The sequence below is a fragment of the Carassius gibelio genome, chromosome B20 (assembly GCF_023724105.1).
Source record: "Carassius gibelio isolate Cgi1373 ecotype wild population from Czech Republic chromosome B20, carGib1.2-hapl.c, whole genome shotgun sequence".
NCBI classification, from domain to species: Eukaryota; Metazoa; Chordata; class Actinopteri; order Cypriniformes; family Cyprinidae; genus Carassius; species Carassius gibelio.
This window is the reverse complement of record NC_068415.1, coordinates 21885868-21912152: the sequence shown is the minus strand read 5'-3', so window position 1 is coordinate 21912152 and position 26285 is coordinate 21885868. Positions and strand designations below refer to the sequence as shown.

Below are 26285 nucleotides of genomic sequence, written 5' to 3'. Positions count from 1 at the left end.
CACACACACACACACACAAAAACTCAGGCTGCATCCAAAATCAAAAACTTCAATCACTTTACAAGATTTCATAACAGGTTTACACACATAGAAATAATGTATATAGCTACCAAATAGACTGTTGTGATGTTGCGAACGTATATGTCATGAAATATCCAGGCAATTTTCAGTGATATTAATTTATAATTTAATTTTATGAACAAATGAGTAATAATAAATTCAGCAAATTTCAGAGAATTCATTTTTTTTCTCCTTTACAGACATATCAACCATAAATTCACACATGATTTTGGACACTTGTGGAAAACAAGTCTGTATTTCGAATATATATATTTTAATTTTCCTATTGTTTACACTATGTGCCCTTTTCACAACAACATTATGGTTTAATCTGTATTTTTTAATTGAAAACTGGCACCTTTTGTGTGACTGACAGTAGACCTGTGGGTAGAGTGCACTCTCATTTTTCCCTCAGTTTTTCTATTGATATTTTTCTATAATGTCTACCAAAAGAGCGACACAAGTTAAACTTCAAGCTAATTAATTACAATGATATATTAATAAACCCCTACAAGCTGTTCCAAGCCCACATTGTTCATAATATTTTACAAAATATGAATGAACTCTTAAACAGGAACTGATCTAATGTTTCCTTTTAGCGAACAAAATAATTGTGTAAGAGATCTGTATGTTGAATCTGCTCTTGTTGTTTTGTCCCTTTGTCTTCCCTGGAGATGATCATATACCCAAACTAACCAAAAAAATTATAATTCATGAAAGCAGTGTTTATGACACAGAAAGGCTTCATAATAATTTTGGGAGTAACTTTTAAAACTGGAATCACAAATATGTGTTTACTTTTTTACATCTGTTTATGTCATTACTGAGCCAGTGTGCAAGTTTGCTAAACTAAGACATCTTTCTATCGCCTTTGTCTACCATCTGAAAAACATGTTTCAATTTTAATTTAATTTAAAATAATATACTTATGTGTGAATTAAATGTTATGTTTTTGAAAAAAAAAAATTATTTTAATTACTTATTTATTTAACTTTTATATTAATCTGTTAAATGTAAATAACCAGTGTATTTTAAAACACTATAAATTCTAAGTTTATATATTATATATATATATATATATATATATATATATATATATATATATATATATATATATATATATATATATATATATATATATATATAATCTTTTTATCTTATCTTTTATTTAAATAATATATTAGACTTTATCGTGAAGTGCAAAATGGTGATAGACATGCAATTCAAGCCATATTTTTCAAAATCTGCTTTAATCTTTATTTAATTCCTTACATCCATTTTATGATAATTGTCATACACTGTATATTTTACACTTTTTTTAGACATTAGATAAAGAGTTGTGAGTTAAACTGTGACTTTTGATCCCTTGGGAATTCTTCAAGAAGCTCTTCAAGTTTTTTCATCCTTTTCTGACTCTTCATCTTCTTCAACTATCGTTTTTAATCTTTTCTGTGCCCAGCTGAAAAGACCAGTTCTTGTTTTTCCTCTCTTCTTGGGCTTCTCTTGACCTTCTCTTGAAGGTTGTTGCTTCTATTTCTTAGGACAAGGGCTGTAGTCTACGTATAACAGCTTCATCATTTGTTCATCCAGTTCCTTAGCCTTCTGTAGATCATCATCTTTGGAGTCTGCACATTTCTTTTTCCCAGAGTCACCTGACTGATCCAGAACTATAGGATGAACCTTCTCAAACACGGCTTTCTGCTTCACCCCAGCTTCCAGCGCTGGCTGGTTTTCCAGTTTTAAATGTTGCTGGCTCTCCTTCTTGGGAGCATTGCTGAAGTCTACACAGAACAGCCTCATCATTAGTTCATCCAGTTCCTTAGACTTGCGTGAAGCAGCAGCTTTAGAGTCTCCACATTTATTTTTCCTGAAGTCATCTGACTGATCCAGAACTGTAGGATGGACCTTCACAAACATTGGTTTCTGCTTCACCCCAGCCTCCAGCCTTTGCTTGAGATTAGTCTCAGACTCACTGGAAGGTAATGTCCCATCTGCGTGCTCCACAGACTCATCCTCTTCAGATTCAGTGTCCATTTGGATGAAAGATGAAGTGGGTGGCTTTGGCTTCACATCAGCACATTTAGGAATTTGTGTTGAAGGAAGCATCACTTGTTCCATCAGTTGTTCTTCCATTGAAAGTGACAGAGATTTTGCAGTTGTATGCTGAAGGACCAGTGGTTCTGCCACTGATGGTTCTTCAGCAGGTGGAGCCAAATGTTGAGAGGCACCTTGGACCATCTGTGGTTCCTCGTCTGGAGACATGGACATGACTGGTTTTGGAGTTGGAACAGCCAGTGATTCTGTGGCTGGTTGAGCCAGTTGTCGAGATGCCTTTTGAACCACCTCAGGGTCCACCACAAAAGAACCACGCTGAGGTTTGGTCTCAGTAGATTTAGGAGCAGAATTTGCCACTGATAAAGGAGGTTCTTCCACTGATGATTGTATGAAGGAAGAACCAGGAAGGGGGTTAACCTCAATGGCTGGTAAAGCAGGGTGTTGTTGAGATACCTTCTGAATCAGCGTTGGTTCTTCCCCTGATGAAGGAGGTCTGGTCTTGGTGGCCAGTGGAAGCAGGTGTCGACAGGTTCTTTTAGCCACAAGTGGCCCTTTCACTGACTTTATGAAGGAAGAACTAGCCGGGGTTTTGTCCTCAGCGGCTGGTGGAGTTGGTTGGGGTTTGACTTCAATTCGTAATGGAGTTGGGTCTTTGGTCTCCTCTTCCATTCTGCCCGATTCTCTCTCATCTACCATCTTTCTTTCCTTCTTTAACTTTCTTTTCCTCCCCACCTCTCTTTTTTTCTTGTCATTTAAGTTCTTCGATGCTTTGCAATATCTTGACTGGTACTTCTGGTCAGTATTGCCAACATCAAGGGGCCTACTCATCCCTTCCGTTGGGGTACATTCTGCTTCTGTGCACTTCTGCACCCCCTGTTTTTTTCTTCTTCTGGGTATGCGGTGAACAAAACATTGAACCCACTCAAACAGACCACGAAACAGTGCCATCATAAAACACTGAATGCTGCCGAATGCTGTGAATGTACTGTGAAATGTCTACCAAGAGTTTCTTCTGAGCTGCAAAGTTAGTGTTTGGGTTAAATATCCACAAAAGATATGTTCTATGCAGCAGTTTACAGATTTCAGGTCATTATGACATCATAATGCCATCATGTGTGAACATTCTAAATTCTGCTGGTCCAGTTTTTTTAGCTTATTTTAAATGTAAATAGGTTAAATCAGTCAAAGCAGGAACATGAAATACATTATTTTCAAGAAATAATTTAAAAGAAACAAGTCTGAAATAAATAAATTAATTAATAATAATAATAATAATAATAATAATAATAATAAATCATTGCACAGTGTATTTTACATTCTTTAATACTTGATTATAACATTTTCTAATTTCTATTACAAATCACGTCATAAAATCTAATCCAGAAGTTCATTTTATTTACTGTTCAAAGTTGTTGTTTTTTTTAAGAAAATTCTCAAATGTTCATAAAAACAAAACAATAAATCCTCACTCATGCTGTTACATTACAGCTAAAGCATTAATATAGTGAAATAGTTACAATTTATGTATAAATATCAGTTTTCTATTTGAACATATTTTATCATGTATTTTGTTCCTGTCATGATAAAGTTGAATTTTCAAACCCACTGACCACAACATTTGAACAATAGTGGACTCAGTACAACATTTAGTTTCAATCCTCTAACCTGATTGGTGAAGCAGTGTTCCAACAAAGAAACTGTTTATATTGTTAATACTACAAAGTGGAATAGAATAGTTCACAAGTTTGTCAGTAATGTAAAAAATAATTGGTTGAGTCAATTAAAAATACTTTGTTACCCCGCTGCCTAAAACTTTATTATCATGACAAAATATTTCTTGTTGAAGCAACTTCCCATTAGAGTGGAATTAATCCATCTGATGAATTAGTTTAAGTTGACTTGACTAGTCCAGTAAACCTAAATCATGTTGTCAACTGGGATTTTTTTTTTCTTGGATGAATAAACATAAGCAAATGTTAACCCACTTAAATTTTTAAATAAAGATGAAAAAACACTTTTTAAAATTTCATTTCTAAAATGATAGAGACAACAATTTCATTCACATTTAAATTAAACAAGCAATTTGCTTTCAAAATATCAACTGACAATTGAAAAAAAAGCTAAATACTAACACATACACACACATCTAAAGATCTGAACCGACACTTTAAAGTGTGATGTATAATAACCTTGGCATAGGATTGAGAAACATAAATAATTGCATTTCAATTCGTCACATCAAAACCACAGGGATCAATTTAAATTTCATATCTCAGTATGAAAAATCTGAAGGTTAAAGACTGCATATTAACCATACACAAGTTAACTTCATAACAGCTGAACACCCATATGTACATATATTAAAGCTGTATGCTTTGTTAAAAGGACAGCTACCAATAAATGAAAGTGGAAAATATTTTGAAAAATGCCTGTGACCAAACATGAAAGTAAAAGTTAATTGTGTTTCTCATCTGTTTTGGTTACAAACATTCAAAATAACTTCCTGTATTAAACTGTTAAAATCCTGTACAAATTTATTTGTTCTGATGAACACAAAGACTTTAAAATCCCAATGGGAAAATAAGTGGAAAATACACCACCAAAACCAACTAAGATAAAATGGGAATTTTTTTTGCCATAGCATTTTATTTTTTACTGGTAGTCTACATGATTTCTGAATGTCTTTAAATGTGAAAAAACAGAAAAACCTTAATCCAATTTTTCCTGCTTGGAATTCAGTCTAATCTGTCCCACCATTTTGATAATGATCTGAAAATATCTTGGTGTAAAGAGTGGGGATGGGTCACCGATTTTTTAGACAGTATTTCTCCATGTTTTTGGTGCTGATGCACGTTCATGTAAACAGAGGGTGGTGCCGCCAATAATGCACCTAAAAGCTGTCAAAGATATCAGAAGAACAACAACATTTTCCTGAAGTGTTTTGAAGCGACGACACAGCTCTGGCCCATTATCTTCTCACCTGAGACTGAGCCGAGAGTGCCACATTTCAGCCGGAATCGGCCCGAATGTGCTGTTTGTTCTCTGCAGCCGGACTAAAATTGTGAACAGATTGTGCTCCCGTCTTCATCCAGAACATGTGCACATCCTCAGTTTTTGAATAGAAATATGAGATAGGTTTTATTGTTATGAAAAGAGACATTAAAATTAATGTTTACATAAGTGCCGTCATTCAGGCGGTTAACACTGTTTTAACGCGTTTAGAAATATCAAGTCATTATGACTTGAGGTGATATTCATGGATGAATTAATTAAACTTTTGATTTTCGTTTTAAATTGCTATTAATGCTTATTTTTTAAATGGAAATATCCTAGCCTTATGAGAAGTTTATGCTAATCGACAGACAGTTATCTTAAGTGCTGTCATTCAGTTATATTATTTGAATGTTTCAGCATGTTACAATCATTACATGGCGTGAGTTTAGAGCCTATTCCCTAATGAATTAAACAGTTTGTTAACATACAGACTGAAAAAGTGAATGATTTCTTTCCCTTTTATGGGTGTGTAGCCTATGAGATCGTACATGCGGGGAGGGCTGCTATTTTAGAATAATAATCGAATAATATCCAGCGATTTTCTAATAGTATTTTTGCTTGGATTGCCCATCCCTATAGTAAAGAGATATTCAATTTAAATAATAGTCTGTTGCACTGCATGTTCCAGAATAAAGCATGAGTCTTAAAGGGTTAGTTTACCCAAAAATGCATGTTTTACACACCCTCATGGCATCGTTAGGTTTGTATGACTCTCTTCTTTCAGATGAATCCAATAGGATTATATACAAAATTATCCTTGCTCTCCTAAGCTTTATAATTTCAGTTGGCGGGTGTTTTTTAGGGGTGCTCCAATCAGGATTTTAAAGGCCAATCACCAATAGCCGATCACAGAAAGCAGTATCTGTCGATCCGATCACCGATAGCCATCTTTTTCAAGTCTTCTTTTTTATCATGTAGAATTATATATAGTGATGATTCAATCATGAGTAAAGGTCAACTGATAGTGGATTTTGCCGATACCTATAGTGAGGTTGGACCACACTGGCCGATACCGAGTGTGGCAAGTGGGGCGGGGCCCAGAGACGTGGGAACAAGGAGGGAGGCCAGCGGAATGATTGGGAAATCAGTGACACCTGCGCCCCACTGCCGGTCTCGAGTCCCACATAGGAGATGGAAGGATATAAAACTGGAGCGACGATAGTGAAGGACGAGAGAGGACCAGGCCTGGGCCATTATTTTATGTTTTGCTTTTCATTTATGCGCAACAGTCGTCCGTGAGGGGCTGGTGCGCTGTTTTGTGTTTATTTGTGATTATTAAAGTTTCATTTTGATTGTGCGCCGGTTCCCGCCTCCTTCTTCCCGACGATTATGGAGTTTTTGTCATTACACCGAGTAATTAACCGATAGTTTTAAAAATGGATACTGAACAAAAACTAAAATACTGCATTATATTAAAAAGATAAAAAAAAACCTGTACTGAACCATAGTAGTAGTAGTAGTAGTAGTAGTAAAAGGAATAATAATAATAACAGTAATAGTAAAAGTAAATGATGAAATTAGTAGTAGTAGTAGTAAAAGTAATAATAATAATAACAGTAATAGTAAAAGTAAATGATGAAATTACCACACACTAATAGAGCCTTATGAAATCCATTGAATGTTTTCCTAAATTCCATTTTATTTATTTCCAAATTTCATTCTTTAATTTTTCTGGATTCTATTTCTTTCCATTTTAACTTTTCTCCACTCCTTTTTAATAGTTAAATTCAAGTTTATTTATCATAAAGCAAATCTAACTAATTTAAATCCTGAAACTTTTAAAAGTTTAACAAAAATTACGTTTAGGGCCCTATGAAATGTTTTATTTTTTCTCACAAATAAAATTTCACTAATTCCATTCAAAAAGTGAAATTGGTATATTATATTCATTCATGACACACAGACTGATATATTTCAAATGTTTATTTATTTTAATTTGGATGATTATGACTGACAACTAAGGAAAATCCTAAATTTAGTATCTCAGAAAATTAGAACATTGTGAAAAGGTTCAGTATTGAAGATGGTGCCACACTCTAATCAGCTAATTAACTCAAAACACCTGCAAAAGGCCTTTAAATGGTCTCTCAGTCTCTTCTGGAGATGCAGATTTCATTTTCCAACAGGACTTGGCACCTGCACACAGTGCTACCAGTATGTGGTTTAAGGACCATGGTATCCCTGTTCTTAATTGGCTAGCAAACTCGCCAGAAAATCTATGGGGTAGTGGGAAGAGGAAGATACGATATGTCAGACCCAACAATGCAGAAGAGCTCATATACACCTAAGATGCCTTGAAGGTGAGTAAAACATGGGTTAATTTTCATTTTTGGGTGAACTTATCATTTAAGCAAAGTTGACAATGGCCAGTATGGCAGCACTGCTATGAGCCTGAACATTTTCAGGATCCACAACAGCATTCAGTAAAATAATAAAAAAAACATTGCCATAAATAGGGTTTCTGCTGGTTTTATGAAGATAAATTCAAGACTTTATAAAGACATATAAAATACCAATTATAGAAAATTCAAGGAATAAATTGAAAGGGAAAATTATACATCAAATTATGTTCTCTAAATTTTGAAGCTGTTTTCCAATGCAAATACTTACAAAAAATGTAAAGGGTTAACCCAAAGAAGAAAAATAGAAAAGAAAATTCTAATTTTCTAAACTGAATGAGCTTCTTTCTTTGAGAAGTCCAAGATCATCTAACACAGTACACAGCCCCACAATGTGTTACAACCCCAGATCACCAAGATTTCTTCTTCTGTTAGCTGGACCACATCACTGCAGACTGATGGTGCTCAGTTTGGTCATCCACAACCGTAATCCCAGCAGTCCTTGATGAATTCCTGCTCCGAGTCTGTGTGCTTTAATAAAAACTAAGGGAAGCATTCAAATGTGCCTTACAATCGTAAAGCTTAAAGACGCCAATAAATGTGGATTTAAATGTAAAGAAATTAAACAAGTAACATGTAAAAGTAAACAAGTATGACTGTATTTCTCAAATAAAGTATTGTGATGTTTTTCTATAGTTTACACTCTGTTCACAACAACATTATGATTTCATCTGTATTTTTTAATTTAAAACTGGCAACTTTTGTGTGACTGACAGTAGACCTGTGGAAAGAGTGCACTCTCATTTTTCCCTCAGTTTTTCTATTGATATTTTTCTATAATGTCTACCAAAAGAGCGACACAAGTTAAAACTTCAAGCTTATTAATTACAATGATATATTCATAAACCCATACAAGCTGTTCCAAGCTCACATTGTTCATAACATTTTACAAAATATGAATGAACTCTAGAACTGGAACTGATCTAATGTTTCCTTTTAGGGAACAAAATAATTGTGTAAGAGATCTGTATGTTGAATCTGCTCTTGCTGTTTTGTCCCTTTGTCTTCCCTGGAGATGATCATACCCAAACTAACCAAAAAATAATAATTCACGAAAGCAGTGTTTATGACACAGAAAGGCTTCATATTAATTTTGGGAGTAACTTTATGGCACTGAATCTTTTAAAACTGGAATCCCAAAATATGTGTTTACTGTTTTACATCTGTTTTACCTCCTGCATCCCCCCTCTCCCCCACACCTGCAATTCAGATCAGCGAGGATGCGGTGCGCCAGGTCTTCCGGAAGCAGAAAAGGAAAAAAGCACCAGGCCCAGATTGTGTTACACCAGCCTGTCTGAAATCCTGTGCTGACCAGCTGGCCCCCATCTTCACACAGATCTTCAACAGATCACTGGAGCTGTGTGAAGTCCCTTCATGCTTCAAATGCTCCACCATCATCCCCATCCCTAAGAAATCAAAAATTACAGGAATGAAATAACTACAGGCCTGTGGCTCTAACGTCTGTGGTCATGAAGTCATTTGAAAAACTGGTGCTGGCCCACCTGAAGGACATCACTGGATCCTCTTCAGTTTGCCTATAGAGCAAACAGGTCTGTGGACGATGCAGTAAACATTGGACTGCATTATGTTCTGCAACACCTAGACAGACCGGGGACTTATGTGAGGATCCTGTTTGTGGACTTCAGCTCGGCCTTCAACACGATCATCCCAGATCATCCTGTACTTATCCAGAGTGAGAAAAAGGGCTGTCAAAATCACTCTGGACCCCTCACATCCAGCTGTTGAACTGTTGCCATCTGGTCGACGCTACAGAGCACTGAGCACTAGAACAACCAGACACAGGACCAGTTTCTTCCCCCAGGCAATCCATCTTATGAACAGCTGATAATAACTGTGAACACACTACACTTTATATTTATATACACATACACTTTATTTATCTAACACACATACTTAGTATACACTTACATTTTGCACATAATATATATGTACATACATAACTGCATTTTGTAATATACCTGCCTACAATTGTCATTTGTATATTGTCATTCACTATCTACTTATTTGTATTTTTTATTCTTTTATTATGTGTTTTATGTTCTGTCGCTGTCATTCTGTTGTACTGTGGAGCTTCTGTCACGAAAACAAATTCCTCGTATGTGTAAACATACCTGGCAATAAAGCTCATTCTGATTCTGATTCTGATTCTGATTCTTTATGTCATTACTGACCCAGTGTGCAAGTTTGCTAAACTAAGATCTTTCTATCGCCTTTGTCTACCATCTGAAAAATCTTTTTCAATTTTAATTTAATTTAAAAGAATAAATTTATGTATGAATTAAATGTAATGTTTTTGAAAAAATCTTTTTTTTATTTTAATTTTAATTTAATCTGTTAAATGTAAATAACCAGTGTATTTTAAAACATTATAAATTATAACCTTATATATTAAATATATATATATATATATATATATATATATATATATATATATATATATATATATATATATATATATATATATATATATATATAGGCCTAATTTAGTACAATCTTTTATTTAAATAATATATTAGAGTTTATTGTTTATTGTGAAGTGCACAATGGTGATAGACATGCAATTCAAGGCATATTATTCAACATCTGCTTTAATCTTTATTTCATTCCTTTACATCAATTTAATGATAATTGTCATACATTGTATATTTCCTAGTTTTTTAAAGCATTAGATGAAGAGTTATAGATATGGTTGTGACTTAAACTGTGACTTTTGATCCCTTGGGAATTGGGATGTTTTTTCATCCTTTTCTGACTCTTCATCTTCTTCAACTATCGTTTTTAACCTTTTCTGTGCCCAGCTGAAAAGACCAGTTCTTGTTTTTCCTCTCTTCTTGGGCTTCTCTTGACCTTCTCTTGAAGGTTGTTGCTTCTCTTTCTTAGGACAAGGGCTGTAGTCTACGTAGAACAGCTTCATCATTTGTTCATCCAGTTCCTTAGCCTTCTGTAGATCATCATCTTTGGAGTCTGCACATTTCTTTTTCCTGAAGTCACCTGACTGTTCCAGAACTATAGGATGAACCTTCTCAAACACGGCTTTCTGCTTCACCCCAGCTTCCAGCGCTGGCTGGTTTTCCAGTTTTAAATGTTGCTGGCTCTCCTTCTTGGGAGCATTGCTGAAGTCTACACAGAACAGCCTCATCATTAGTTCATCCAGTTCCTTAGACTTTCGTGAAGCATCAGCTTTAGAGTCTCCACATTTCTTTTTCCTGAAGTCATCTGACTGATCCAGAACTATAGGATGGACCTTCACAAACATTGGTTTCTGCTTCACCCCAGCAGTTGTATGCTGAAGGACCAGTGGTTCAGTCAAATGTTGAGAGGCACCTTGGACCATCTGTGGTTCCTCCTCTGGAGACATGGACATGACTGGTTTTGGAGTTGGAACAGCCAGTGATTCTGTGGCTGGTTGAGCCAGTTGTCGAGATGCCTTTTGAACCACCTCAGGGTCCACCACAAAAGAACCACGCTGAGGTTTGGTCTCAGTAGCTTTAGGAGCAGAATTTGCCACTGGTAAAGGAGGTTCTTCCACTGATGATTGTATGAAGGAAGAACCAGGAAGGGGGTTAACCTCAATGGCTGGTAAAGCAGGGTGTTGTTGTGATACCTTCTGAATCAGCGTTGGTTCTTCCCCTGATGAAGGAGGTCTGGTCTTGGTGGCCAGTGGAAGCAGGTGTCGACAGGTTCTTTTAGCCACAAGTGGCCCTTTCACTGACTTTAAGAAGGAAGAACTAGCCGGGGTTTTGTCCTCAGCGGCTGGTGGAGTTGGTTGGGGTTTGACTTCAATTCGTAATGGAGTTGGGTCTTTGGTCTCCTCTTCCATTCTGCCCGATTCTCTCTCGTCCACCATCTTTCTTTCCTTCTTTAACTTTCTTTTCCTCCCCACCTCTCTTTTGTCCTTGTCATTTAGGTTCTTCGATGCTTTGCAATATCTTGACTGGTACTTCTGGTCTGTATTGCCAACATCAGGGGGTCTACTCATCCCTTCCATTGGGGTACATTCTGCTTCTGTGCACTTCTGCACCCCCTGTTTTTTTCTTCTTCTGGGTATGCGGTGAACAAAACATTGAACCCACTCAAACAAACCACGAAACAGTGCCATTATAAAACACTGAATGCTGCAGAATGCTGTGAATGTACTGTGAAATGTCTACCAAGAGTTTCTTCTGAGCTGCAAAGTTAGTGTTTGGGTTAAATATCCACAAAAGATATGTTCTATGCAGCAGTTTACAGATTTCAGGTCATTATGACATCATAATGCCATCATGTGTGAACATTCTAAATTCTGCTGGTCCAGTTTTTTTCAGGTTTTAAATATAAATAGATTCAATCAGCCAATGCAGGAACATGAAATACATTATTTTAAAGAAATTATCAAAAAGAACCAAGTCTGCAAAAATAATAATAATAAATATATAAATAATTGCACGTTGTATTTTACATTCTTAAATAATTGATTATAACATTTTCTATGACAAATTTCTATTACAAATTGTTATGATAAAATCATGTCATAAAATGTAACCAGAAGTTCATTTTATTTACTGTTCAAAGTTGTAGTTTGTTAAAAACTAAACAAATAATCCTCACTGATGCTGCTACATTACAGTAAAAGCATTAATAAAGTGAAATAGTTACAGTTTAAAATATCAGTTTTCTATTTGAACATAATGTATCATGTATTTTGTTCCTGTCATGATAAATCTGAAGTTGACTCAGTACAACATTTAGTTTCAATCCTCTAACCTGATTGGTGAAGCAGTCATCCAAAAATAAACTGTTTATATTGTTAATACAACAAAGTGGAATAGAATAGTGCACAAGTTTGTGAACTGGGGAGCAGCCATTATCAGTAATGTAAAAAAAATATTTGAGTCAACTAAAAATACTTTGTGACCCCGTTGCCTATTTTTTTTTTTTTTTTTTTTTATTGACAATATATTTCTTGTTGAAACACCTTCCCATTAGAGTGGAATTAGTACAGTTGATAAATTAGTTTAAGTTTACTTGACTAGTCCAGTAAACCTGAATCATGTCAACTGGGAATTTTTTTTTCTTTTTTTCTTGGATCAATAAACTTGAGCAAATGTTAACCCACTGTCTTAATTTTTTAAATAAAGATGACAAAACACTTTTTAAATTTTCATTTATTAAATGATAGAGACAACAATTTCATTAACATTTAAATTGAACAAGCAATTTGCTTTCAAAATATCAACTGACAATTGAAAAAAAAAAGCTAAATACTAACACATACACACACATCTAAAGATCTGAACCAACACTTTAAAGTGTGATGTATAATAACCTTGGCATAGGATTGAGAAACATAAATAATTGCATTTCAATTCGTCACATCAAAACCACAGGGATCAATTTAAATTTAATATCTCAGTATGAAAAATCTGAAGGTTAAAGACTGCATATTAACACTACACAAGTTAACTTCATAACAGCTGAACACACATATGTACATATATTAAAGCTGTATGCTTTGTTAAAAGGACAGCTACCAATAAATAAAACTTGAAAATATTTTGAAAAATGCCTGTAACCAAACATGAAAGTAAAAGTTAATTGTGTTTCTCATCTGTTTTGGTTACAAACATTCAAAATAACGTCCTGTATTAAACTGTTAAAATCCTGTACAAATGTATTTATTCTGCTGAACACAAAGACTTTAAAATCCCAATGGGAAAATAAGTGGAAAATACACCACCAAAACCAACTAAGATAAAACAGGGGAAATTTTTTTTGCATGTTATTGTCTTTACCGGTAGTCTACATGATTTCTTTAAATGTGTCTTTAAATGTGAAAAACCAGTGCAACATATTTTTTTTCATCAAGTTCTTTTTCCTTAATCCAATTTTTCCTGCTTGCAATTCAGTCTAATCTGTCCCACCATTTCAATAATGATTAGAAAATATCTTGGTGTAAAGAGTGGGGATGGGTCATGATTATTTAGACAGTATTTCTCCATGTTTTTGGTGCTGATGACGCATTCATGCAAGCAGAGGGTGCTGCCGCCAATAACGCACCTAAAAGCTGTCAAAGATATCAGGAGAACAACAACATTTTCCTGAAGTGTTTTGAAGCGACGACACAGCTCTGGCCCATTATCTTCTCACCTGAGACTGAGCCGAGAGTGCCACATTTCAGCCGGAATCGGCCCGAATGAGCTGTTTGTTCTCTGCAGCCGGACTAAAATTGTGAACAGAATTGTGCTCCCATCTTCATCCAGAACATGAGGACATCCTCAGTTTTTGAATAAAATTGTATTGTTCTGAAGACAGACGTTAAAATTAATGTTTACATAAGTGCCGTCATTCAGGCTGTTAACACTGTTTTAATGCATTTAGACCTATCAAGTCATTATTACTTGAGATGATATTCATGGATGAATTAAACTTTTGATTCTTTTTTTAAATCGCTATTAATGTTTATTATTATTTAAAGATGGAAATATCCTAGTCTTATGAGCAGTTTATGTTAATCAACAAACTGTTATCTTAAGTGCTGTCATTTGGTTATATTATTTTTCAGCACGTTACAATCATTATATGGCGTGAGTTTAGATAGCCTATTCCCGAATGAATTAAACAGTTTGTTAACATACAGATTGAGAAAGTGAATGATTTCTTTCCCTTTTATGGGTCTGTATGAGTGCGTGCTTGCGGGGGAGGGTTGTGAGTTTCGAATAATAATTGAATAATACTCAGCAATTTTCGAATAGTATTTTTTTAAAATTCCCTAGTAAATTAAAGATATTCAAGTAAAGATATTCAATTTCAGGAAATCCCCACTGTTTACCATGATCTTGCCCAAGCGTTCAGCGAGCGTGAAACTTCACACTTACCTCCAAATCATTCTTGCGACTGTGCTATCGAACTCCTGCTGGGAATCATGCCACCGCGCGGTCGAGTATACCCCTTATCTCAGCCCGAGACTGAGGCCATGAATTTGTATATTGAGCAGCTTGCTAAAAGCTTTATTACCCCTTTAACATCTTCTTCCGTCGGTTTCTTTTTTGTTAAAAAGAAGGATGGGGGTCTCTGACCGTGCATAGACCATCGGGGTCTCAATGAGATAACTGTCAAACACTGCTATCCATGCCTCTCGTCCGATCTGCCCTTGAAATGCTCCACACGGCTCGCTATTTCACCAAGCTCGATGTACGAAATGCATACAACCTTATTCGAATTTCTTGAGGGTGATGAGTGGAAGACGGCGTTTTCTACAGCCTCCAGCCACTATCAATATCGGGTCATGCCGTTCAGCCTCTTCAATAGTCCTTCAGTTTTTCAAGCTGACATGCTCAATCGGAGTGTAATTGTATACATTGATGACATCCTGATTTATTCAGATAACCATGAAACACACATTCAAGATGTGCGAGCTGTTCTTGTCAAACGAGCACCAGTTGTATGCGAAGATCCAGAAATGAGAGTTCCATCAGACTCGGATCTCGTTCCTTGGTTACATCATCAGTGCAGACGGAGTGGTGATGGATGACAGCAAGGTACAAGCGGTGGTTAACTGGCTTCGACCCATGTCAGTGAAGGAGCTACAGCGCTTCCTAGGTTTGGCCAATTTTCACCGCAGATTTATTTGAAATTTCAGCATGATTGCGGCTCCTCTCACTTCTCTACTCCAAGGAGGAGGAAGACGTTTCCGCTGGTCTTTGGAATGCACTGTATCATTTTAAAGTTTAAAGGAGATTCACCACAGCACCCATTCTTCATCACCCAGATCCCGAGAGAGAGTTTATTGTGGAGGTACATGCTTCTAACACAGGGGCGTGGGTGCCATCCGGTCGCAACATTGTGGCAATCTAGCTAAAATGTATCCCTGTGCTTTTTATTCTCGAAAGTTTAATACAGCAGAGTGCAACTACGATGTGGGCGATCGAGAGCTTCTGGCAATGAAGGCCACTTTTGTGGAGTGGAGACATTGGCTGGAGGGGGCATGTCATCCTTGCTTACTGACTACAGAAATCTGGAATGTCTCAAGTCCGTCAGATGACTTAATGCTCGCCAGGCTCGCTGGTCCCTCTTCTTCTCCAGATTTATTTTTAAAATCACTTTGAGAACAAGCTCAAAGAACGGCAAGGCCAATGCTCTCTCTCGCGCCAGTGCGACAGTAATGACAAGTGTTCAGAACCAGTCCCCATTCTGCCCTCCTCTCTCATTGTTGCACCAGTGCAGTGGGATATCATCACAGAGGTTTCTGCAGCTCAGCAAAGATATCCAGCACCACCGGAGTGGTCCAACTCTTTGTTCCTCTCAAGCTCCGCGACTGTGTCCTCCAATGGGTTCTTTGCACTCCCAGCGCGGGGCATCCAGGTATCACGGCCACTGCACAAGATGGCCGCCGGTCCTGTGCCACTTCACAAGATGAAAGCCACAGGTGAACGGAGTTCAGTCAGGTCCCCACTGACCAGGTCCCCGTGGTCCCTCCAGAGTCAAGTCAGGTTCCCGTTGTCCCTTCAGAGTCGAGTCAGGTCCTCATTGACCCTCCAGAGTCGCGTCGGGTTCCCGTTGACCCTCCTGAGTCGAGTCAGGTTCCCGTTGACCCTCCTGAGTCACACAGGTTCCCGTTGACCCTCCAGAGTCCAGTAAGGTCCCCGTTGACCCTCCAGAGTTGAGTCAGGTCCCCGTTGACCCTCCAGAGTCAAGTCAGGTCCCCATTGACCATCCTGAGTCAGGTCAAGTCACCATTAACACTAATGAGTTAAGCACTACCACAGTTAGACCTCAGGAGTCAAGTCAAGTCACCAATGATCTTCATGGGCAAGGTCAAGTCACCAGTGTTCTTCATTTGTAAATTCAAGTCACCAATGATTTTCATGAGCAAAGGCAAGTCACCAATGATCTTCATGAGCAAAGGCAAGTCACCAATGATCTTCATGAGCAAGGGCAAGTCACCAATGATCTTCATGAGCAAAGTCAAGTCACCATTGATCTTCCTGAGTCAAGTCAAGTCACCATTGATCTTCCTGAACGAAGTCAAGCCACAGTTGATCATCCTGAACCCAGTCAAATCACACCAGATCTACCAGAGCCTCTTCACATCTCTGCTGAACTACCAAAGCCTCTTCACATCTCTGCTGAACTACCAAAGCTTCTTCACGTCTCAGCCGAACTTCCAGAGCCTCGTCACGTCTCTGCCGAACTTCCTGAGCGTGCGTCCTATCCTGTCATGGCCATGGAGGCCATCCAGGAACTCACCACCTGCCCTGTCATGGCCATTTAGGCCATCTACCATCTCATCAGGGCGACGGAGGCCACCCTTAACCTGTTCATGTTCTCTATTTCAGGCTTACCTAACCAGTCTTGCTCTCCTGTGCCATCAATCCCACTGTGGTGGTTTTCTGCGCCTCCCTGGTGGGCTTCTGTCTCGACCGCTTGCCTGTGGTGGGCTTCTGCACCGCCCTGGTGGGCTTCTGTCTCGTCTGCTCGGCTGTGGTGGTTCTCTGCGCCATCCCGGTGTGCTCCAGTTCCACCTGCTCCACCCTGGATTCCTGCCCTGTCTGCTCTGTTCTGGGCCCCTGAACTTTCCGTTCCCTCCTGACCTCTTTGTTTTGTTGTTGTTTTGTTTTTTTCTGTTTCCCTCTATGGACCTGGCCCTCCGTCCCTCCCCCTGGTCCTGCGCCGGTCCACCTCCCTCCTGGGTCCCGTTTCACTAAAGAGGTTTAACCAACTCTGAGTTTAAACTTGAACTCTGAGTTGACTTAACCTGAGATGGGGAAACTAGGTTTTCGGTTACAGAACAGCTGAAATTAGTTGGTTTAATCAACTCTAAATTGACTGACTCTGAGTTAAGCACGTACACCACAACTATAAAAAGCCATTATCAATGGAGCTCCGATATTACAATTCACCATGGCAACAGCTCCCACCAAAAAGCTGTCTGCATACTTCAGACTCAATACAAATGTAATTCTTATCACTGTTATAATATGAAAACTGGCAGAACGTTAGATTAATGAACTAATAGCTAATCATTTTTATGGTAACTCGGGCAATATATATATATATAAAATAATATTAATAATAATAATTTAAGTGCATTTTTTTTATTTTACAAATGATCTGCCAATAGAGTAAGAAAAATACGGCAGTGGCTATTTGCACTAAGTAGAGTGGAAATTACATACTTTCTAGATCCTTTATTGTGCATTCGTGACACACACACACACACACACACACACACTGTGAACACACACCCAGAGCAGTGGGCAGCCATTAATGCTGTGGTGCCCAGGGAGCAGTTAGCGGTTCAGTGCCTTGCTCAAGGACACCTCAGTCATGGTATTGCCGGCCCGAGACTGGAACCCACAACCTTAGGGTTAGGAATTATACTCTCAAACCATTAGGCCACGACTTCTTGGTATCACCAAATGGAAACAAATTTACTTCAAGAATGAACAATGAGGCAAAGATAAGTTTGAAGTTCAGTGTTTAAAAAAACAAAGAAAATGGAAAGAGTGATCTATATTATAGCTCTATAAATTAAGCATACAGACTTTATTAGAGCCACAGAAAGACAAACGTTTAGATGAAAATGCTCAATACAATTCATTATGTACATTAACAACGATTTGGGTAAATATAATGTAATTTAATGGAAAACTATGTGAATGGCACTCTGTGGCATGGGGGGATTTTCTGTCAACTGCAATTAAATCTGGGTCTGAGGTTTTTCACTCTGTTCAGCATGCAGCATCACGTGTCTAAACAAATATGACATGCTGTCAGTGATTTCAACCACTAGAAGCTGCTCTCACACTGGTACAATGAAAACAGACCCTTCTCAGCCGCTCAACCAACAGATGCAACCCGAAAAACTATTGGCATGGATTTTTGCCGATAACTGATTGTTCCAGCAACCAAACCGATACATCGGTCTACCTCCAATTATGAGTTTTAGACATTTACTCAGGGCCTAAATTTATTTTTTGCAAATTAATTCTTAGGTGACTCTTGTGTGAGGATTTGTATTTTTTCATTTGAGGTGGGGAAGAGACATTATATATATATATATATATATATATATATATATATATATATATATATATATATATATATATATATATATATATATATATATATATATATATATATACCGTTATCTCAACTAAATGTTTGACCATGCACTGTATTTTTGTTTTTAAAATTGTGTGAAACACAGTAGACTTTAAGGTAACACTTTAGTATAGGGTCCAGTTCTCACCAATAACTAGTTGCTTATTAGCATGCCTATTATTAGCATATTGGCTGTTTATTAGTGCAATATGTTTATTATAAAGTACATGTAATGCATGACATCCATAATCCTACCCAATACCCTAAACTTAACATCTACCTTATAAACTATTAATAAACAGCTAATCATGAGTTAATTGATGCAAAAGTCAAAGTTAATGGTTTGTTAATAGTGAGAATTGGACCTTAAAATAGAGGGTGACCAACTTTAATTATATGCATTTATGGTGTAATTACTACATTTTTGTGTCAATGCATGTTCATATTTATCGCAAACAATGCGCTGTTACTTTAATTTCAGTGCATGCAGCGCAGCAAAAAAATAGACTCTGCACTGCTGCAGGTGCACCTCTCCTAAACGCACGGCCACACCACAACCATGTGTGCAGTGTGAACACTTTAAACCATTAACATGAGGGAGGAAAAAATATGGACGGCAAATTGAGTAATGTGAACCTGGCATTATTATTTGTGTGAGCTGCAAGTGTGCATGAGTCAGGGGCGGACTGGCCATTCTGGCCTGCCTGCTGCCGCTGTGCAGTCGATCAGTCGAGGCTGGTATGCAACTGCAAATTAATTGACGGATTTATGAATCTACGAATCAGGCGATCGCGAAGTGAAAATGACACCACCACATGGCCAAACATCAGCGAAGCACTTGGCCATATCCAGGGTGGCAGGGCTTCATATTTTTTTGAAGCACCCCTGGGTGCCACCATTGGCTAGCGGACCCCCGCCTGCTATTAGCTTTCTATTGACTCCCATTCATTCTGGTGTCACTTTGAAAGCGAATAACTTTACATCTGAGGTGTTTAAAGACTTTTGTCGATTCATTATTTGTAAAGAAACACGAAAATCTATAAAAGGTTCCATTACCTTGTATCTTATGTTATGGTCCCGTAGAAGCAGTTTTTGTAAAAAAAATAGGCTAACGATTGCGTCATAACCAGCGACTCTCTGTCGCACAGTAGAGAAATTACCGTATGGAGAAGGAGAAGCTTGCAGGCAATTTTTTACTGTCTATGAGGCTATCGGGGGGGCGCGGAGGCTTAAAGTCAAGGGAGATAATTAATCAGAATACTTACCAAAATTTGCTCCAGTTCACGCTCGCCTCCTGTGGAAGATTTGGTGGGTGATTCAGATTTCTCTTGGCACAGCGATTAGAAGACTCACAGGTTGCTCACGTGACATCTACGTCCTCAAGCTCAGTTTGAGTCTGCGCAGTACGCACGACCCCCAGGAAGTGAGTGCTTCTAATTGACTTCACTTGTCTCCGTTGAATCTTTATATCAGTCTTTATATAAATCAAACAGCAACAACAAAGAAATCACTCACTGCTCTTGATTAAAAAGCTTTTTTAACTTTAATAAAGAATAATCTTTAAGTTATAGTCCGAAAATCAAAGCTGTTTTACATTGTCATTCCTTGCTGGCTATACTCTTAGAAAAATATGTGCTTTTATGATTTATAAGGTCATCAGTAGTGATTATTGGGACATACAATTGATGGCTGCATAATTAATATAGATTATTGAAAGTGCTTATTTCATATTGCAGAGAAACTCAATGTGCAGAGTGAGAGAAAGAGGGGGATAAAGGGAAAGTCTAAGGATTTTTATTTATTCTTTAAGTATCACCCAATTCAAACAACTGAAAGAGCCAAAGACTTTAGCAGTCTGGTGGAAACATGAATTGGGTGGTGGTGACTGCAGCAACAGAGGTGGCCTGGGGTGGAGTCAAATTCCCGGCCTGATTTACTGTCCCAGTTCACCACTGGCATGAGTGTATGGTCTTCAGGAAAGTGTGCGAGTGTTGAATGGTTAAACACTGGTAAGAATGAAAAAGACTGTGTCGACTGTGCAACATGCAGCTCACTATAGAGCAGAAGCGATGTGATTTGAAGCCATATGCATTTTGAGAGAGAAAGAAAGTGCGCGGTGATTCATTCATGCTGTTTGTGAAATTGTGCTGCAGAAACCTTTTCAAATTACTTTCTCAGTTTTTTAATGAAGAAATATGAATTGTACCTTACCTAACGCATTATATTTATTTCACCTGCGCTGGACAGAGACTGAGACGGTGCTGCATGTCACGTCAGGCGCGTCTGTCATGATTCTGCCCTCGTGTCCTTGATTTTTCCTTGTCTTGAGGCAGGATCATGACAGACCCGTGTTTTGTGTACAAGCGCATGGCCTTGCCTTTGGGCCATGTGCTTGTGTTGTCTCGTTCCCTTGCCCCGCCCCCCTTGTTAACCTAGTCGTGTCTTGATTGTCCCATCTGTGCCACCTGTCGTGTCTTGATTGTTTCCCCTATTTAGGTCTCCAAGTGTGCTCTGTCTGGCGTCGGTTCATTCTGTCAGGATTAGGCAAGGAGGAACTCAAGTGCAGACAGGGAATCACAAAACAAGGGGTTTATTTACTAAAAGGGGAAAAACAAAAACCCACGAGGGGGAAAACAACGGCTAGGCCAGAAACAAAACAACTTTACAGGACAGGATTGACATGAAAAAACAAACTCTTAAACACTAACTACATCAACAGGACACGGGGCCACATCAACAGGACACGGGGCCACATCAACAGGACACGGGGAGACAACGGCTGGACACTTAGGACTTCTGGGGACAGGGTCAGGGGACAAAACAGGACTGACGGGGACTTCTAGGATTTGGACAAGACGGGACAAATAATCAGAAAAGGCTTTAGCAGCCAGGACAATTGGCATCTCCTTACGAGATGAGACAGACTGTACCTGTGATTGTGATTGTTCCACTCTGTGATTGTTCCTTAAGAAGTGTTTGTATTACCGTGAGTGTTTGTTTATAGTTAGTATTTAGAGTCCTTGTTTATCTTGTTAGTCCAGTCCTGTTTTAGTTATTTAGTCTTTACCTTGCTCCGTGTTTTCCCCCTCGTGGGTTTTGTTTTCCCCTTTTTGTAATAAACCCTTTGTTTGAGAATCCCTGTCTGCACCTGAGTTCCTCCCTTGCCTAGACCCTGACAGCGTCAGCTTGAGATCGGTTTTATGAGATTGGTCATTGTAGAGACCGCCGATCAATCATCTCAATGTGATTATTTATTACAGATTACTTATTCCAAAAGTAGTCAAATAAAGTGCATCCATCCATTATAAAAAGTACCTCACAAAGCCCTGGGGGGTGAATAAAGGCCTCCCGTAGTGAATCCATGTGTTTTTGTAAGAAAAATATTCATATTTTAAACGTTATAAACACTTTTCTCTCACTTCTGTGAGAGCCGTTCCGGGGGGGGGGGAGTCATGAATGCATCGGTGATGAATTAGAAGCACAAAATTAGGCTTGCATGTATACGAAAGTCAGCGGAAGTAAGTGACAAAATGGTAAATGGACTGCATTTATATAGCGCTTTCAACAGACCACATGGCCATCCAAAGCGAAATCCAGCTCGAAATATGGATATTGTTTTTGCTTCAGGAGGCCTTTATCCATCCCTCGGATCCATGTAAGGAACGTTTTATGGATGGATGGTTGGACTTTATTTGACTATTCTTGGACTGTTGAAAAAAAAACCCACCTGCCTAGGGTTAACCCAAAAAACCCTTCCTTTATCATGTCCTTGATGAATTCCTGCTCCGAGTCTGTGTGCTTTAATAAAAACAAAGGGAAGCATTCAAATGTGCCTTACAATCGTAAAGCTTAAAGACGCCAATAAATGTGGATTTAAATGTAAAGAAATGAAACAAGTAAAATGTAAAAGTAAACAAGTATGACTGTATTTCTCAAATAAAGTATTTTGATGTTTTTCTATAGTTTACACTCACTCTATTTAATCTGTATTTTTTAATTGAAAACTGGCAACTTTTGTGTGACTGACAGTAGACCTGAGGTTAAAGTGCACTCTCATTTTTCCCTCAGTTTTTCTATTGATATTTTTCTATAATGTCTACCAAAAGAGCGACACAAGTTAAAACTTCAAGTTAATTAATTACAATAATACATTAATAAACCCCAACAAGTCGTTCCAAGACCACATTGTTCATTACATTTTACAAAATATTTGTGTAAGAGATCTGTATGTTGAATCTGCTCTTGCTGTTTTGTCCCTTTGTCTTCCCTGGAGATGATCATACCCAAACTAACCAAAAAAAAAAAAATATATATATATATATAATATATATATATATAAGTCATCTTTTCACCTTTGTCTACCATTTAAAAAAAAAAAATAATAAATTGTTATTTAATTAAAAAGAATATACCTTACTTATGTGTGAATTAAATGTGTAAGAAAAAATATTATTTTTTACATATTTTATTAAAATAATATATTAGACTTTATCATGAAGTGCACAATGGTGATAGACATGCAATTCAAGGCATATTATTCAACATCTGCTTTAATATTTATTTAATTCCTTTACATCAATTTAATGATGATTGTCATACATTGTATATTTCATACTTTTTTTAAAGCTTTAGATGAAGAGTTACAGATATGATTGTCTTAAACTGATTTTTTGATCCCTTGGGAATTCTTCAAGAAGCTCTTCAAGTTTTTTCATCCTTTTCTGACTCTTCATCTTCTTCAACTATCGTTTTTAACCTTTTCTGTGCCCAGCTGAAAAGACCAGTTCTTGTTTTTCCTCTCTTCTTGGGCTTCTCTTGACCTTCTCTTGAAGTTTGTTGACTCTCTTTCTTAGGACAAGGGCTGTAGTCTACGTATAACAGCTTCATCATTTGTTCATCCAGTTCCTTAGCCTTTTGTAGATCATCATCTTTGGAGTCTCCACATTTATTTTTCCCAGAGTCACCTGACTGATCCAGAACTATAGGATGAACCTTCTCAAACACGGCTTTCTGCTTCACCCCAGCTTCCAGCGCTGGCTGGTTTTCCAGTTTTAAATGTTGCTGGCTCTCCTTCTTGTGAGCATTGCTGAAGTCTACACAGAACAGCCTCATCATTAGTTCATCCAGTTCCTTAGACTTTCGTGAAGCATCAGCTTTAGAGTCTCCACATTTCTTTTTCCTGAAGTCATCTGACTGATCCAGAACTATAGGATGAACCTTCACAAACATTGGTTTCTGCTTCACCCCAGCCTCCAGCCTTTGCTTGAGATTAGTCTCAGACTCACTGGAAGGTAATGTCCTATCTGCGTGCTCCACAGACTCATCCTCTTCAGATTCAGTGTCCATTTGGATGAAAGATGAAGTGGGTGGCTTTGGCTTCACCTCAGCACATTTAGGAATTTGTGTTGAAGGAAGCATCACTTGTTCCATCAGTTGTTCTTCCATTGAAAGTGACAGAGATTTTGCAGTTGTATGCTGAAGGACCAGTGGTTCTGCCACTGATGGTTCTTCAGCTGGTGGAGCCAAATGTTGAGAGGCACCTTGGACCATCTGTGGTTCCTCGTCTGGAGACATGGACATGACTTGTTTTGGAGTTGGAACAGCCAGTGATTCTGTGGCTGGCTGAGCCAGTTGTCGAGATGCCTTTTGAACCACCTCAGGGTCCACCACAAAAGAACCACGCTGAGGTTTGGTCTCAGTAGCTTTAGGAGCAGAATTTGCCACTGATAAAGGAGGTTCTTCCACTGATGATTGTATGAAGGAAGAACCAGGAAGGGGGTTAACCTCAATGGCTGGTAAAACAGGGTGTTGTTGTGATACCTTCTGAATCAGCGTTGGTTCTTCCCCTGATGAAGGAGGTCTGGTCTTGGTGGCCAGTGGAAGCAGGTGTCGACAGGTTCTTTTAGCCACAAGTGGCCCTTTCACTGACTTTATGAAGGAAGAACTAGCCGGGGTTTTGTTCTCAGCGGCTGGTGGAGTTGGTTGGGGTTTGACTTCAATTCGTAATGGAGTTGGGTCTTTGGTCTCCTCTTCCATTCTGCCCGATTCTCTCTCGTCCACCATCTTTCTTACCTTCATTAACTTTCTTTTCCTCCCCACCTCTCTTTTTTTCTTGTCATTTAGGTTCTTCGATGGTTTGCAATATCTTGACTGGTGCTTCTGGTCAGTATTGCCAACATCAAGGGGCCTACTCATCCCTTCCATTGGGGTACATTCTGCTTCTGTGCACTTCTGCACCTCCTGTTTTTTTTTTCTTCTGGGTATGCGGTGAACAAAACATTGAACCCACTCAAACAAACCACGAAACAGTGCCATCATAAAACACTGAATGCTGCCGAATGCTGTGAATGTACTGTGAAATGTCTACCAAGAGTTTCTTCTGAGCTGCAAAGTTAGTGTTTGGGTTAAATATCCACAAAAGATATGTTCTATGCAGCAGTTTACAGCTTTCAGGTCATTATGACATCATAATGCCATCATGTGTGAAAATTCTAAATTCTGCTGGTCCAGTTTTTTCAACTTATTTTAAAAGTAAATAAATTAAATCAGCCAATGCAGGAACATGAAATACATTATTTTCAAGAAATAATCTAAAAGAATCAAGTCTGCAATAATAATAATAATAAATAAGTAGATAATTGCACAGTTTATTTTACATTCTTAAATAATTGATTATAACATTTTCTATGACACATTTCTATTACAAATTGTCTTAATGATGAAATCACGTCATAAAATGTAACCAAAAGGGCCTTTTTTAATGAAATGTTCATAAAAACAACAACAACAAAAAAATCCTCTCTGAGGCTGCTACATTACAGTAAAAGCATTAATAAAGTGAAATAGTTACAATTTAAAATATCAGTTTTCTGTTTGAACATAATGTATCATGTATTTTGTTCCTGTCATGATAAAGCTGAAGTGGACTCAGTACAACATTTAGTTTCAATTCTCTAACCTGATTGGTGAAGCAGTGATCCAAAAATCCAGTTGATAAATTAGTTTAAGTTTACTTAGTCCAGTAAACCTAAATCATGTCAACTGAGAATTTTTTTTTCTTGGATCAATAAACATAAGTAAATGTTAACCCACTGCTTGAGCACCTGCCCCTTTGGTGCCCAAAGTGCCCTTTTGTCAAAGCAAAATTTTCTCAATTTTTTTTTTTGTCATAACGTTTCCTTTTGTGAATACCTGCTCATGCCCAATCTAAATATTAGTAAAATTTTGAATAATAATTTAGCCGTTAATAAGATGACCAACATGATGACCTTTGACCTGACGACGACGACCTCCTCATCCAACCGGGACAATTCGTCACGCTGCACGCGCATTTTTTAATTGTCAGAGGATATTTTCAACACCGCGGAAGCTGGTAAGTGGTGTTTCATACTCAGCAAAGTGATTTTCATATTTATTTACTTATTATTATTTTACAAGAACGACGTGATGTGAGAACATGCAGATATGTTGTTTATATCGCGCTGTGTAGCCTGTAGTGTAGAGTAACGTTAGCATGCTGTTTGAGGGAGAAACGTTTCACAGGCATCGAGGGGCAGAGGCGTCATGCCCCTTCAAAGATTTCTGAGCCAAGTTGATTTTAAATGCAGCTTCCAA

At 37.9% G+C, this 26285-nt stretch overlaps 1 protein-coding gene across 3 annotated transcripts; it reads right to left on the bottom strand.

The window, feature by feature from the left end:
• Positions 1 to 1319: 1319 nt before the first annotated feature.
• On the bottom strand, positions 1320 to 24915 carry LOC127983607 (uncharacterized). 3 transcript variants are annotated; one of them, XM_052585807.1, is made up of 3 exons: positions 24744 to 24915; positions 10609 to 11445; positions 1320 to 1740 (listed from the first exon to the last, which is right to left on the bottom strand). In XM_052585807.1, exons 1-3 carry the CDS (start codon positions 24873 to 24875, stop codon positions 1591 to 1593), a joined length of 1119 nt encoding a protein of 372 aa, XP_052441767.1. In that variant the 5' UTR covers positions 24876 to 24915; the 3' UTR covers positions 1320 to 1590. The 3 variants fall into 3 exon arrangements, with proteins under 3 accessions (XP_052441767.1, XP_052441766.1, XP_052441765.1); XM_052585806.1 differs by lacking the exon at positions 24744 to 24915 and adding an exon at positions 23889 to 24735 and having other exon boundaries at positions 10609 to 10833; XM_052585805.1 differs by lacking the exon at positions 24744 to 24915 and having other exon boundaries at positions 10609 to 11951.
• Between the last annotated feature and the right edge of the window lie 1370 nt (positions 24916 to 26285).